A 16,180-nucleotide genomic window follows, 5' to 3' on the forward strand; every position below is an offset into this window, starting at 1 on the left:
GTTTGGTGTTGATTCCTTTCTTTATATGCGTATTTTGTACAACATGCTTCCGCGTTTTGTTGTTTCCGTTTTGCGCCCATACCACTTTCTTGTTTTTGGCCTGAAGGTAAACTGCTCTTTGACCTCGTTGTCGCACATTTAGTTTTAATCAAAATGTGGGTTTCGCCACCTTTTAGGGTTAATTTACCCAGATTTGGCGTGATCTTTGGGACCCCTTTCGGAATTAGCACATAACTCAACGTGACCCAATAAAGAAATAATAATAATTGTTTAGCTGTAGCATCCTTTCGGTGTCTAACTGCCATGCCACCCGAAGGAAGCTCGAGGGCTGGGATACTGCAAGGTTTTCCAAGCCTAGATAAAGAGATGCAGAGACCAGGTTCGAACCACGGACCTTCTGTTCAGTAAATTTGCAATCTAACCACTGAGTCATCTCACCTAACCGGTCCAGATGATTGGTGGAAACAATCGATACTTAGTTACTGTTATTTTTCGGCCTCTGTCCTATCGCCAACCCACTGATCTTGCCTAGGAGATTTACCTCCTGTAAATAAAGCCATTCAATGCTGAAAAGTCGGGGATTTCTGTACAGCTGTCCCATCGCTATTGGAAACCATCAGCAGTGCGCACCCCACGAAACTCCAAAGCTCAGAACCAAGAGGAAGAATAAATTTACATTGTAAGACTCGCGCTGTTATGGATCTCACAGGACGATTGCGGCTATTAGATTCATAGTCAGTAAACAGTAGAAGCAGACAGATGATGTATTGAGGACTGACAGGAACTGGTTCTACAGACAAACGGATTAGTAATCACCATGAATTAAGCAAACGTACAATCAATAATGACGCAATCAGCAGGAGCTGAAAATAGTCACTGAGGCAGCAGGGATTTCTAGAAGCAACATCAAGTAAGCAATAAACTGTGTACAAACATACATATAGGGGCGGTCTGACAGTGTGAGTTGGCCGTATTCAGAGATAACGGCGCAGGAATCAGTACGTTTGAGATGTGAGGGACTGTCTTTTGGTTGGTGGCGCGACGCGGCAGCTCGTGTCACGTGACGAATCACATTGCCTGGTTTCGTCCCTTTAAAACAAATCTCGCCAAGGGTTATTTGGCAGGTGCAATACACAGGTGATGCAAAAACAGACCATTCCGGGTGTCAGGTTGGTGTAGTGGATGGCGCGTTCGCCTGCCGTCCGGGGACTGCGTTCGATACCTAGTTTATCCGTTTTTCCGTCGGAGTGGGCGCTCGAACAACGAACTTGCAAGCAATGACGAACGAACAACAAAATATTGACAACAGTTACTGAGGAATAAGCAGACCTTACGTAGGAACGAAACAGGGGGAGAACGAGCAGCAAGGAAACAAAACGGCGTCATAATAAACGAGTGTAAGTCACTCATGAGTGGTCAGAAAACAAGGAGAATTACCGCTGCTCACCGTTATTCACAGGGGGAATCAACAGACATGATGAGCGAAAGTCCTATTTGAGGAGTCGCTACTCAGAAGACCGGTCAACTGATGGTTGAATTAAGTGAATCGAGTGACTGACAGATAACTCGCGTCACATCTCATTGAACTGCGGGCTAATTGAGCTGCTGGCCAGCGTTTCGTGCCAGAAAAATCTGGTTTTCATCTGCCAGCCAGGATGCCGTGGTTTCTACGGTTTAAGTCTCTCAATTTGGATGAAACACTGTTTTTGGCTTCAGCTGCAGGATGAAATCAAACTTATCCGTGATATGCAATTTTAAACAACAAACCCTGTTCGACGAGGGATTAGTAGAAACCGCGCCTATGTCCACACTTGATGAACGAAGTCTGATCGTATGTACAGCTTTTCAAAAACGCTTGTCAGAATATTACGGGATTCTGCGCTTTGGTCAGTGTGGCTACTAAAAAACCTGCCAAGTGATATGATGGCTATCATGCTACCCATCATCCCCTGGTTTTCTATGAATCTAAACTCAAGTAAGAGCAACGAAAGGATGTAACCACAAAGGAAGAATCTTAATGATGGTAAATTGTCGTACAGCATGTCATTCTAGTATTTGACGGCATGACCTGTGTTACGAGTTGGAAATGTGTGAGAACTGCACGCTAAGAGCACCAGCAGTCACTGCTAAGATGGCTCTCTGGTATCAACGTATAGTGTATTAGAAGGAACTGTGGGTGGCTATTGGCCATTGGCCGCGAAAACTGCATTGGTGATCATCCGTTTTAGAAATAGACCATTCAATCGGAAGACTGGGAGATTCCTGGAGGGTTGTGAGCAAATTCACAGCGTAAAAACTGTTTATTCAGGAACGATTCACCTCCTTAGGATGCTGAAAGATCATCTGAGCAAATATTAATGATGGTCGTGAACTCTCGAGGAGTTTTCAGCAACCTAGTTAGCAGTGTATTAAGTTTATACATGTATCACGATACTTCGAATATCATACCAACGGAAACACGAGGTGGCCCGATGCAGCACATTCAGTTTCTTTATAACATGACAAACGAGAAATTCAGCTGAATTCCAAGTTAGCCCGACGTCAAACAACAAACTGTTATGCAAATGGGTGTATTGGTCTAGGTCTGTTCAACTGAGGTTCAAATAAGGCATAAGGTTAACGGAAACTCAAGGACTGCGCCAACCTGACGAGCCCCAAGAAAGGCGAAACCGCTCGTGGGATTTCCAGGATATTTTAGCGACCTTATGAGTATTCCATTATTATAAGTGTGTTACATTCTTCCAGATTTATTGTGCCACCCAACCCATTATGGGCTCGGGTAGTCTGATGCATAAAACTGTCAATTTCCCTGTGTATAGTTACATATAACTGCAGGATAATTTTCTGAACGTTCCATGCCTGTTGTTTCGTCAGCGAAAAACGTGGGCAGCAGGTTTTAAATACTATGCTATAGTAGTGGAAAACATACTACCGTCAAAACTACATCTTGTTTGCGATTCACCCAACAAACTTGCTGCGTTGGTGGACTGTGGCTCCCAGACTGGTTACTTACGTGACACCCCAGTTTAAACTCCTGAGTACTTTTTACCTCAGAAGTGTGCTCTTTTCGGGAAAGGCAGATTCAGACAAATCAGCGAAGATTCAACAAAGGTTCAAAGGTTCAGCAAGGGTTCAATTCACCCATTAGCACCAAGTTACTTTGCAACTGGATGCTTATAGCCATATATGTGCAATTCGGCTATGAGGGAGAACGTAAGATTGATGAAAAAGCGGGTGCGAGACCTATATGTTAGGCACCAAGAGGGATGAAACTGGTGGTGGGCTTTCGAAGAGATGTCAGCGACTTCATGAGTAGTGGGAGGAAATACTTCGATACCTTTAATGTCACTTCATCCGAAATATATGACGTCTTTTATGAAGCATGTTTGACTTAGGAATACTCTTCAGTTGAATTTTAGTTCAGCCACCTCTTGACATCAGTTTCATGTGAAAATAATTTAGCATTCCCGAAATTTTGAACACCTTAAAAATAAAAATAAACGAAAAACCCTAATTTGGGGGGAGATGATCCATTGGGTCAGAAAACGAGTGGAATCGATCAAACCTGTGAGTAGACCTCAGTCTGGTTGGAACTGACGATCGATAGGTAAGGCTGGTTAAAAATGGTATCAGTTCGGTGAATCACGTGAGGCGGAGAAGTAGCCGTCCGGACAAGTGACGTTCAACATATGCACAAGGCATTTCTGCAGCAACGCTTAGGCTTTAAACCACGGATGATTCTCACTTCTGTGCTAGAAGTTTAATCCGACAATTAAGCTCATTTGCATACCATTCTAGGTTTCCTGGGAGACTCACCTGAATACCAAGATGAATGCTCTCGAATGAATGCGCTGCACCACGTTGCCCCATGTTTCAGTTGGTACGTTATTCGAGATGTCGCATTATGGTTTCATAAAGGACAGTACTCACGAGGTTACTGAAAACTGTCCGACTACCCACAACCAGTTTCCTCTTTCTTAAGACCCATCAGGCGGGTGCATTCCAGGAGTTCCCGTCAGTTTTATGTTCTACTTGAACATCATAAATGAGAGATTCAGCCTGATTCCAGGCCAGCATTCGTCAAAACCGGGTGTGCACACAACTGCGTGTGCTTGTCGAATTTCGTGTAAATTGAGCTCAAGTGGAACATAAAAGAGACGGAAATTCTGGGTCTGTGTCTGCCTGGTGAGCGACAGGAACGGGGAAATAGGTCGTGGGCTATCAAACAATTTTCAGCAACGTTCATAAGAAAGCTTCGGTCTTATGAATTCTGACACTAAACTGTACTTGAAAGGTTAGCCTAAGAGAGGGTACATTGCCATGAGAATGGTTAGAACGGAACCTTTTGCGGTACCTTTGCTTTTCTGCCAAGCGGAACGTATGCGGTCAGAAATGCGCGTTAGCAATCGTCTTGTCTTTTGACCTATTTGAATGTAGATAAATTCATAAGCACACACTGAAGTGGTCTGACGAGGAAATTTGTTTTTTTGCTCTGGTTCGTGAAGACTATATGTAGACCTAAGACAAAATGTTCTGGCAAATATTTCTTGTGGTCTTCTTGTGGTCTTTGAAAAGAAGATGGAGGTAGAACAGTTTTGGTTTGGCTTTCTGCCTAGGTTTGCTCCGGTATGAGATATTTCGCCAGAAATCTTTCTGGAGGTGCAAATATCTGAAGAGGTCCCATTCCTCAGTCAACATGTTCACGGAGCACATTTTTGCTGCTCTATCCTACACATGTTTGGGTAATAAAGCTGCGAAAGTGTGTGTACTAACCTGTTCTCATCGATTTCCGATACACACGATGTTGTACCGACTCGTGTTCTTGCCAGTAATACCTCCAGAAAAAGCAACTAATATTCCTACTCAAATTCACATGTGAAGGGCGTATCTGGATGGTTCCCATTCCAAAATACTTGGAACGTCCGGCAGAGCCAGCAGAAGCATCGTATACTATCAACGTTTCATCGACACATCTTCCACGGTGGACGAGGGATGCTGCTGTATTGGTCAGTGTTGATTTCTCAAGTTTGAACACGCATAAACCTGCAAGCACGGGGACTAATGGCTAGCTATAGAGGAGAATGTCGGTAGTTCAGGTAGCGTAGATGGTCGTTGGCTTGTTCGCTGAACTGGGCAATTTGGTTGCAAACGTTTCATCACCAATCGAGGTGACATCATCAGTGCGTAGTTGTGCGTAGTGGTGGGTTAGTGGTGGTTAGTGGTTAGCACAACCCCTAACCCACCGCTACGCAAAACTACGCACTGATGATGTCGCCTCGATTAGTGATGAAACGTTCGCAACCAAATTGCCCAGCTCAGCAAACAAGCCAACGACCAACTAATGGCTATTCCATCCAGTTCTTTGTAAGATCGTCCGCTTAATAGGATGTACACGTAGATTGGACAAAGACGGAATCAGTTCGCTCAGTCCTACTGTCATTAAGGACTTCATCTACGTCAATCACATACGTATTGTACAGTCATCAAAAGTAGTGCAACTTCGAGAGACAGCGTACCTCTGTTGACATATTTCTTTCTTTCACATGAAATGAAATATGAGCGGAAAGTTCGACACCTCGAATGACAACCCAGGAACACACCTTGGTTGTGTCGGTCGACCGGCCCGCCCGTCAGGAATTCCTAGTCAGGTAGCACCACGGATGATGGAAACTATTTTGTCTTAGTTGTTGATGATCGCGGGATTTGTTGAATACACACTCACAATACTTTCGTTTGAACAATCGTTCTATTGCCCATTCTGATGAGTTCACATCAAAGTCGGAAAGCAGTGGACTCGAGTTTCACTCTGATTAGAGCTCATCAACAGTGCATATCTTTGGTCGTGTCGGAGTTTGGACTCCGCAAATCTGACATGTGAGGCAAGGGTGTTACCATTAGCCTACCAACGCACCCTTGACGCATCTGATATTTTACGTCTGAACGGGTGAACATGTTCGCTCACATCACTCAAGCGCAAGCGTGTTCACGCGTTCAGATGTTCAGACGCGTCAAGGGTGCTCTGTCGGGGTATGGGTCTCATGCCCATTGCTTTGTCAGTGTGCTAAGAAAAACACGAATTTACACACTTCAGTTTCTTGGAAAGTGCTTGGAACAGATTAAGTAGTCCTTGTTTTAGACAGGTTTGGTGAACTGTCTGTGCATTTATCGCTGGGCAACGCTTTATCAGGCGAAGTGAAAAAAGTTACTAGGTTGGCCGAGCTTTAAGGCAGCCGGAGAGATTTCTTACGACTTGGACAGTGCCAGATGTCAGTCCGAAGTTCTCGTCTAACACTGAATTTCCGCGCAGAAAGAGACAAAACATTTCGCGATGACGCCATTTGCCAAATCGCCTCACAGCGTGAACACCAACAGGGCGAACTGCGTCAGATGCGCTGTGGCACAAAAGTACCACTGATCGTAAACTAAGCCGGTGTTACCAGGAAACCCGAACCACCCGTTTTCAGCTGACTATGTTGGACGACGTCTCACTTGAAACTACTTTCTTAAGCCTGCTTTTTCGGAGGACCCATTACATTTTGTCTAGATAGCGAACTATGGTCAGTGACATTCACCCTTAGGGTGGAATTGGACATACTCGACTGCAGTAGGAATTCGATAGAATGAAAAATCTAAATACTCATAATCTGTGTTCAACATGACAAAAGATTGGGACTCACAAAATTCTTTCGTCCCTTCAAAGTAACATAAGGGCGAAGGGTGCGTTGGACAAATTGTTTACCTGTGTTAAACAAATGTGCCTTATAACGAAGATGAATGTTGCACTTTGACCCCAGTGGCGGATGATCCAGGTCAGCAATCAGCTGTCCATTTTTCGCGAACAATGATCAAGTTTCAAAGTTTGAACTATTGTACTCGGTACACACGAGAGACCCCATGAGGTCACTTATGTTGGTCCCTACTTCAAGGCACTGATCAGTAGTAAAACACGGCGCTCAAAGCTAAGCCAGAATAAAACGAGTCTATAGAAACTTTTTTTCTAACCATTTTAGGGATTTTGCCAACAGTTTGATGCATTGTTTACATTCCACCAAGAAGGTAGAAATCAGTGAATAACGCGCGAATGGACTGACCGGAAGACCGGGCATCTAGACTACTCATATCCAGACACGAGCAGTTATTCAACGTCCGTGCTTTCTCCTGGTGTCATGACAACTATGCACCGAAAAGGTGTTAAAGCTGAATGATGTTTTTGCTTCTCCTCAAGTCGGACAACTCACCATCCTCATCTTGACAACCAAGCCTTTGCTCCACTGTTCACTGACTTCTATTTTTTAAGTAAAAGCCTTACCCAACGATGGCTTGCAATGATCCGGTACGTAACCTTTTCCCTCCGACTCTTTTTCGAGCACTGACAGTCAACTTAAAAAATCATCTCATTGTCACAGTGCATGAACTGCCTGCGGTCGCAGTGTCATTACGGGTCATTACGGATCATTACGGGTTCTGGATTAGTGGAAGTTAGTCTATGTCGATCTATTTATTGTGATTCCTCAAATTCACCGATGAAACTTTAAAAAACTGCAACATGACTACTACTTTTGCTCGAGGGCCTTCCGCCAGGTATTTCTGTTGGCACGCAGACTTTACATTTTGAGAAAGGGGAGACCCTTCTGGGTCTCTCAAGTAGACGGCTCTTCAGAACAGACAACTTTTTGTTCAACGTATTGGAAAACTGCAAATAGCCGAGGAATTTTTCTCGGTAAACATAAAGTACTGGATTTTTAGTACTGCGAGGAGATTTTGTGGAAATTTCCAATGGAGCTTTCGTCCTGCAATCAAAGCTACTGCAAAGTCTCTATGTCGATCTATTTATTGTGATGTCTCATCCTTATTGGGAATCATCGGCAGTGTGCATCTCACCCAACTCCACGGAGGTTCGAATCCGCAGCCTCCCGGCTGCTAGTGGACTGAAAACTTAACCGTTCAACCACGAGTGCCCGATTACCAGTGCGCCCAGTATTCGAAACACCTATCTGATTAGTCGCTACTCAAACAGAAGGGAATCAGCACTCGACCACGTGATGTGGGTTGCATGATTGAAGGATGAGGGGCGCCTTATAGCGAGTTAATCACACTGCCGATCGGCCGCTCAGACTGAATGGTCACAAAGTCAAACTGCTCGCAGCTGAACAATTGCACGGTCTAAACTCCCTGGAGTTTCGTGAGATGCGAACTTCCTATGACTCCCAACAAGAATGAAAGAGCTGTGCACTAAATCTTTGCGTCATGACTTCGCATTCAGGGTGACATCTTCATTATAAATCGCTGGACTTATAGTCGTACTGAAACCCTTATCAGTGGTGCCAGATGGGTAAAATCAATAGATAATAATTTAAATTTCAACATCAACCTAAAGTCGGTCTACTTACTAATATTCAGTAATAAAGCTTCAATATGAGACGGATTATTCACGTGCATAAAAATGTACGTTTCTATTAACCACCGTATATTTCATTATTACGTTCAGTGGCTCTCCACAGGATAACGTGCCTTCAGTAAGAAGAACAGCCCTTCCAGGAAATTTTTCAGTGAATGGCGCTGAATAAATGTCACATTAATTGGGATTAGAAAGAGAGAGCTTTTCATGCTATTAGAGGGGGTATGTTAAATCTGGTTGCAAGCGATCGATTGCCTCAGGCGATCATAGTCTAACAGCAACGTTATTCACATAATATGGTTCGCATCCCGTTTATATTGTATATGATGTATATCGCTGAGGCCATTTCAATGACCTTGGTGATCACGTGCACCTACTGTGAGGGTAGCAAACATGCCGATATGCCGACCTTGGTGATCACGTGCACCTACTGTGAGGGTAGCAAACATGCGGAGACGATATGCCGCATTTTCTAGGTTACTGAACCATTATGAGACATATAGAATTCTTCAGGATTTGTGAAGGGGTTGGTGAATGGATAGATGACAAAATGGTTTGGTTAATGTTAGGTGAAAGAGTAAAAAGAGTTGTCAAACTAAATATTCATCGGATTTTTCTCATACTGATGCGACTGCAAAGCGAGAATCAGACAAGAAATAACCTCGGGTGCAACCAATTATCTTTGCCCCCCTCTGCGAAAACTATTAGAAGAGACTAAAAAAGACAGTTTGTCCTGAGGTTAGTCCCTATATAGAGAAGATACACTTGTCTCTTAGTTTTTCTAATTCTATCGTACAGTTTGTATAAAGATACAACATGTATGGTCCCGTTAGGTATTCTGGAACAAGCATAAATAGAGTAGCAACACCTGTAGGGTATCCGATTTGAGATAACCTCAAAACTACCCGATAAACTCGATGGCATCAATACCAACAACAATAACGGCCAAGAAACTGGATACCGGCGACGATTTGGTTAGAAACTCTGCTATTGGAAAAGTTAGGTAGAAGGTGGTAAAATTGAGCAAATGACATCAGTCTTCCCAGGTGAAGAAGTTTCAGAAAAGTCCTTTTTGAAAGGACTTGGTACAACTGAATACAAGAAGATATTTATAGATACCCTCTGCATTTGGGCATATCTCAGAGCAAACTGCCTTCCTCATATGACTGGACAACATATTTTTTCTTGGGTTCACGTGCATATCAACCTCGTTCGAGCAGCTGTCTGCTGTATGGTGAGCCCACACCAAAGGAAGAAGCGCTGATCTCACGTTTCCTCTTGCTAGAGCGCATCGGCAGTGTTATATTTTTGAACGTCCCGGGATTTGAACCGTGTACAACTGGCATGCGAGGTGAGCTTGTCGCCACTAGTCCACCAGCACACTCTGGGTGCATCCGAATAACCAAGTCAGAACAGGCGAACAGGTTTACACTTGAGAGGTACGGTTGGTTTACCGGACGCCCGGAACAACGACCCAGTAACTGTCCTGGGTTTTTTTCGATTGATCGATCCACACGTAAGGACTCCCAAGTCAGAGAGCGCCACGGACATTTGAAGCTTGATAGACGATTATTGATTAGATTTAGGTGGTCGCATGATTCATATAATTCACATCCGGAGTTCAAACAGAACCTCACGACAATGGATACGCACTACTGATGAGTTCAAGTGAGAGCGAAACTCAAGTGCAGTGCTTACAATCCCTTGGTTTGGACTCACCTGAATAATTGCTCTGAGACAGGAATAGATTGTCTAAACGAGGGTGATGTAACCTGCTGAAACGAATTCTGAACCCACTAAAATCGTCATAAGCTTAGGCGTGACTAGCACAGTAAACATGGATCAGGGTGAACGAATTCTAAACATCCTCGCATATCAATGCTTATCGGGGCAGTGTTCACACATACATCAAACCAGTCGAAAGTAAACTGAATCACCGTGGTATGCCTGCCAACAAGGACGGGTTAGGCATGCCAAAGTTTCATATGCTGCCACAACTTCCAATGTTCTGGAGCTAGCCTGATTCGCTGTGGCGCGATCGCAGTTGTACACTCAATGGTAGCTTATGTTGTCGATCTGGAAGCCACAAACACACGTTATGTGCTGAGTTAACTACTTACTAACCGTGGCATATTTCACAAAACAGAGTTAACTGCTAGTCCATGTGTCTCCACTACTACACTAGCAGGTTAGGGATAATGAAAGTGATTCACCATGTCTTGGCTGCACAGAAAAAGGTGATCGATTTTTTCAACATCACGTTCTACCACTGGGTTCTGCGATGCAAACCGAGAATAAGTGACAAGTTGATAGATCGCTTATCTTGTGAAGTCATCTGCATCACAGGAATGTCGCGACTCAAAATTTCCTGGGCTCCATCGACTTCCTTCAGCAGGCAGTGCGGTAAACAACCGACGGTCCAATTCCGCCGTTAAGATGGTCAATAGCTTCGACTGTATTTTTCTTTCAAACAGGTGCTCGTAATCCGTAGACAGTCAACCACTGAAGGGACCCAGTTTGGGGTTGATCAGGAGTGAAGAGAAGAGAAGAGAGAAGTCTTAGAAGCCAATCAACAACTTGGACGGCCATTTGAATGAGCGTAAACCTCTCTGTGAAAGAAATGCCAAAACTGCAGAACCGGTGGAGTCTGTACTAATCGATATCCACTTATAACAGAACCTCGAATAACCAACGAGTGCCTTCGCCAGAGAATCTGAAGCAGTCCATCTATTGAAACCATCTACCTTAAACCGCACTGAAACTATCAATCGATGATCCATCTGCTCTATACGTTGTATACATTTTTTGAGCATTTCTTTTCACAGATGTGGTCATTAGACACGCTTTATGGACCGAAGAAAGATTGGACCAGTCTGTCCAATACGGCGGTTGTCAGCTGTTTCCATGGTGAACAGGCCTGGTACTTCCGATGATATTAATTAAACTAAGAGTTCCGTGGAGGTGTCATCCTGTAAGTGAGGTCAATCTATTCTGAAGAGCCGAGAAGCATTGTACAGCTGTTTCATCCTGTTTGGGAATCATCAGCAGTGCGCATGTCAAGAAACTCCGGTGAGTCGCGAACCCGCGACCTCCCGGCCAGTAGTTTGAATACTTAACCGTTCGGCCACGAGTGGCTGATCAGTAGTGTGATTAACTCGCACTTAGACAGGATATAGCGTCGCTCATCTTTCACTCACGGGATCCACATCACGCTGTCACACGTGTGGGATGACTCTTCGAGCAACGACTTCTCAGATGAAAGTTTTACTTATTGAGTGAAGTTACTGTTCCAATAAGTTACTTATAAATTGTTGGTAGTGTGAGCGCTCTGCTGCTCATTCCCAATAAGGAAGAAACAGCTGTACATTGCTTCTAGGTTTTTCAGCATAGATTAGCTTCACTTACAGGACGAATTCTCCATAGGAACCCGAATCTCTTCACATTACCAATAAACTAAATGTCATTGATTAAAGATGATTTTGACGGATCTAAAAAATACAGACAACCAGTGGAATTTTTCCAGCTGAATTATGAGTCATACAAGACGGTCAATCATAAATCCTTTAAAAGTCACACAGGGAAGTGAACTTAATAAAATGAGGCCGAAGAAGAATAAAGACGGACCAATCGCATCACACGATAGAGCTCTACAGATTTTAAAACCGCTAAACTGACAAGTTCGTCTGCCTCGAAAGTATTTTAGAATAAATTGAACCACTTAACAAGTGAGGCTGTTCTACGTATTATTTTATTCGGCTATGAGTAACAATTGAAGTGAAGTATGTGGGCAGAAGTACTTACTCATTGCTTATCTTTGTTACGTTCAGTTGCTGAAAACTAGACAGCTCAGTCGTTAATGAGCAATCTGTAGTCAGCAATTTAGATAGGGCAAAGCGTCACCAAACCCGAGGTACTCGCACGTGACCTAGTTTTGACTAGCTCTTTCGAATAGTGAAATGTCTTCTAAGCAGATTATCCTCACCTCGTAGCTAGTGAGGGGAGTGCTTGGTTTTTAATGGCAAGTCAATCTATCCCATACTGAACTGTCCAGAAGCATTGTTGTTCGGACTCGGAAGAAGCGCGCTGGAGAGATACAAACCTCCAGCCTTTCAGTTAATGGCCGGACACCATACCACTCCACCATGCTCGAAATCAAAAGCTACCTGAAGGAATTTCGCATGTCAGGATTATCTTGGGTAAAATTCTTTCGGCGTGGTGGCAGTTTATGGTTGCAATGTCGACTGCATTGGCATGGTGGACAAGTGCCATATCAGGACTGTTTATTTTTCGCACGGGCTCTACAAGTGCACAGTAGTCCTAGGAGTGTACCGTGTGTGTGTGTGTGTGTGTGTGTGAATGTATACTCCCTATTTTGAGTGAATAACTTCGGATTGTGCCTTGGTAGCAGGTTAAATTTACATCTGGAGCTGCCTTATGTTGAGTGACTAATGTTGCACTTTCAAATCATTTTCCTCGCTTCAACCGACTTCTCAGCTCACGCAAATGTGTGAAGTACCACGACTGTAAGTCAAGCGCGAACAGATCGACAAGTAACGATCATTTCACCTACAAGAAGGATTTTTCACGGTAAAACACACCCATGTTTTAGAGTGTCTTTTCCGTGTAGCCGAACCTTTGGGGGGTTAACCTGAGAGAGAAAAATCAATTTCCATACCGTGTAGATCTTTGAGAGCAATTACCGTGAAGTATATGAGCCTAAAAGTTGACTCCCGATATGTCAGGATCATCCTATCGGAAGCTTACAACATGTAACTAGAGGATGTTTCCCAAGGAGTGTAACCTTGGGGGTCCTGCCACTCCACTCGTTTATTTAAAATGGCGTCCCCGTCAGCCATCACGTTGGGTACAAAACCCCGCAAGAGAGTCTCTCAAGATGAGCCAAACATTACGGTCCCTCGTAGATACCAACTGAGACATGAATGTCCCAACTATAACAGTGTGCATACTCCACACAGAAATATAAGTCATGTTGTACATTTAAAGGCAAAATGTCCGGAGAGTCGCGCATTAATATCACTCAGAATAAGTAATTCCTTGTTCTGATTACAGCACCACACAGTACAAATTATGAGGTACCAAATACAACTTATCCACATCCGTTTCTAATAACAAAGTGGGCTACAATGCAATAAGCGACAAGGTTTTCAAATTTAAACATATATTGTATCCGTGCTAATCGTTACCACACAATTTACGATGTTTCAACCATTCCAGTTCATCCTGGATGTTTGTTCTCTTTGTTTCACCCTTGGGTCCTCCTTTTCCATTACGATCCACAAGGCTGGTTTCTTTTGTATGTATAGAGTTGTGTGAACTAAGTTCCCAGAGTTGAGCAACGCCAAAGTTTTCATTTAAACAGACAGAAATTAAATAGGCTAGGTTATTTGTTCTCCGCCGGTTCCATCCATTCCGTATTCTTCTTCCACTGTGAATCGATTTTCCAAGGCGCCGACGCATGTTTACGCAAATAAAATACTGCCAAACTTTGTTTGCCCTAACTTTTGGTTTTGGCTGCAGGTAATTTTGTGGGAACAAGACCACTGCCCAAAGGAAATTCGATGGAGGAAATTTTCTCTGATCCGATTTGTCCACCCTGTCCAGATCGACGCTAAGTTGTGATTGGTCAATCCAACGCATCGTGAGATAGCGCTCTCCTATTGGTCAATTGTAATTGTGTACCTCACCGCCGGTTTTTCTGAACAACGCAGCACACTGATCCACTGTTTTGCGGTGAATCTGCATGTGCTGTTCAGTGGAGGAATGTTAAATTCATTCTTTTAAAACGCTTGTGCCACTAGATATATTATGATTTAACTATCAGACTGGATTCATACCCAACTATTATCACTCGTTCAGCTCACCAACATGATTGCTGCTGACGGACACTACGTTGATGGATCGTGGTTGCTCACAGTTCACATTGACGATTTGGGAATAGATCGACAAGTTCGAGTACAAGGGGACTGGTCTGTGGGGGAGGTGTTAGCCAAACTAACGGAGGGTCTCCCACCACCCACCTTCAAACCGGCAAAACCGACAGAAATTAACCTTCGTTCGGGCACACCGCGCATCGGTTGGGCAGAACATTGTTTATGGTGGCCAGCCAAACACCGGTGGCTGTTGCACGGCCGTGTGAGTCTAAACCAGTATGGACTTCAGGCAGATGCTAGACTACGTCTTGTCCCCATTTACGGAAGACTAAATGTCCAACTGCCAGATTTACAACTGCGTGAATTTGTGGATGTGAATTACGCGGAACCAGTATTCCGCATTACTGTTTCTATATGCCGCCACCTGAATATCCGCCATCCAGAAGAACTCTCCCTAGCCCATCCGATAAGCCAGTCTGATTTGAAACAATCTCGATTTTTCGTCAATGTAGTTGATAGACGATATCACTCACAGGCCGCGGTTAAGCGCAGCGCGTTCCAACGTAGTGCAACAATCGCTGGAGTTCGTACTCAGTCCAAAAACTCGCTGACATCAGACAGTCTAAAGCAAGCTCAAAATGGCGGAAACCCAAATAATACCGGAGACGGTTTGCCAAACGGCACAGCTCGTAAAACATTAGCTGCATCGGATAATTTGTTCGGACCCCCAAAGATACGGGATTCACGAGTCCGTAATATCACTAACTGGTCTCAGCCACTGAAAAATGCAATACCCAGCATAAACAATGTGAATTTCGCACCTGGATCAATACATACACTCGCCTTTGAATTTCGTGCATTGGAAGACCCATCCTTGGCCTTTAGCCCAGTAGTGGGTGTGGAGGAGGCATTTTGTAACGGGTCAATAGTACACCCACAGAATTTCCTCCAACGATTACGCTTGAACAGTACATGGTTGGATTCATCCAAATCTCTCATGGAACAAGGTATCGATATGAGACCTTGTACGGTTTATGAGATGGATGGTCCAGTGGGTCACGTGAATGGACAGAAGACCAGTTCCAATGACTCATCCAGGAAACCCATTGTTCCCACTCTGGTGTTGCGATACAAATACGGCAGTTTCTATGACCTGAATGCCAAGTATGATATTGTTCGAATTAACCAACTATATGAACAAGCAAAATGGTCTGTGATATCTGAATTGATCGAGGCAACCGACGATGAGGCATGTCTCCTGGCTGCACTACAAGCTCATGTAAGTTACGTGAACAACTTGTACTGCAAGTGTCTCATTTAAATCACGCATATTTGCCTCCCTTTCCTGTAGGATAGCATAGCACACCTGCAGGAAAGATCATCGCCTCATCATGTGATTTCACGGTTCTTCTCCTTTTCTGTGGGATAATCACCTCAAAGTGCCCACCATATATGGTGTGTTTCGTAAGGTGAACTCTGCAGGCAGATGGTTACCAAGAGACCAACCATTATTGTCTTTTCTAGGACCATTTTAGAAGGATAAAACCTTACTATAACACCAGTATTTCAACTTGTATCGATTTTTTCTGCATTAGTAATAGTAGAAGTTGGATGAGGCAGTATAAATTCACACTCACTTTTCGTTATTCAAGGCTGAAGACAAGCCCCGAGGTCATTGGAAGCATCAGCTTTTCTCAGTAGCATACTGTTTTTAGCGAAATACACACATTTTCAAACTAATTTGGGTCTGCGAGAGACTCACCTGGAACCCAGCTGAATATCTCTTTTGTGATGTCCCCAGGCAACTGAATGTGCTGAACCAGGCCGCCTCATGCTTCAGTCGCTACGATATTCAAGACATCGCGATACACGTATATTGGTTGTGCACTAC

General features: G+C 43.9%; 1 protein-coding gene across 1 annotated transcript in view; it reads left to right on the forward strand.

Annotated features, from left to right (window-relative positions):
- Positions 1 to 14,146: 14,146 nt before the first annotated feature.
- The window catches only part of T265_07805 (hypothetical protein), a gene marked incomplete at both ends in the record, with an annotated part of 40,576 nt that continues 38,542 nt past the window's right edge, over positions 14,147 to 16,180 (forward strand). The window contains one exon of the mRNA XM_009173434.1: positions 14,147 to 15,568. Within this exon, the coding sequence (XP_009171698.1) occupies positions 14,285 to 15,568 (1,284 nt within the window). The remainder of the gene's footprint in view (positions 15,569 to 16,180) is intronic.

The sequence above is a fragment of the Opisthorchis viverrini genome, assembly GCF_000715545.1.
Source record: "Opisthorchis viverrini unplaced genomic scaffold opera_v5_186, whole genome shotgun sequence".
Classification (NCBI taxonomy): Eukaryota; Metazoa; Platyhelminthes; class Trematoda; order Opisthorchiida; family Opisthorchiidae; genus Opisthorchis; species Opisthorchis viverrini.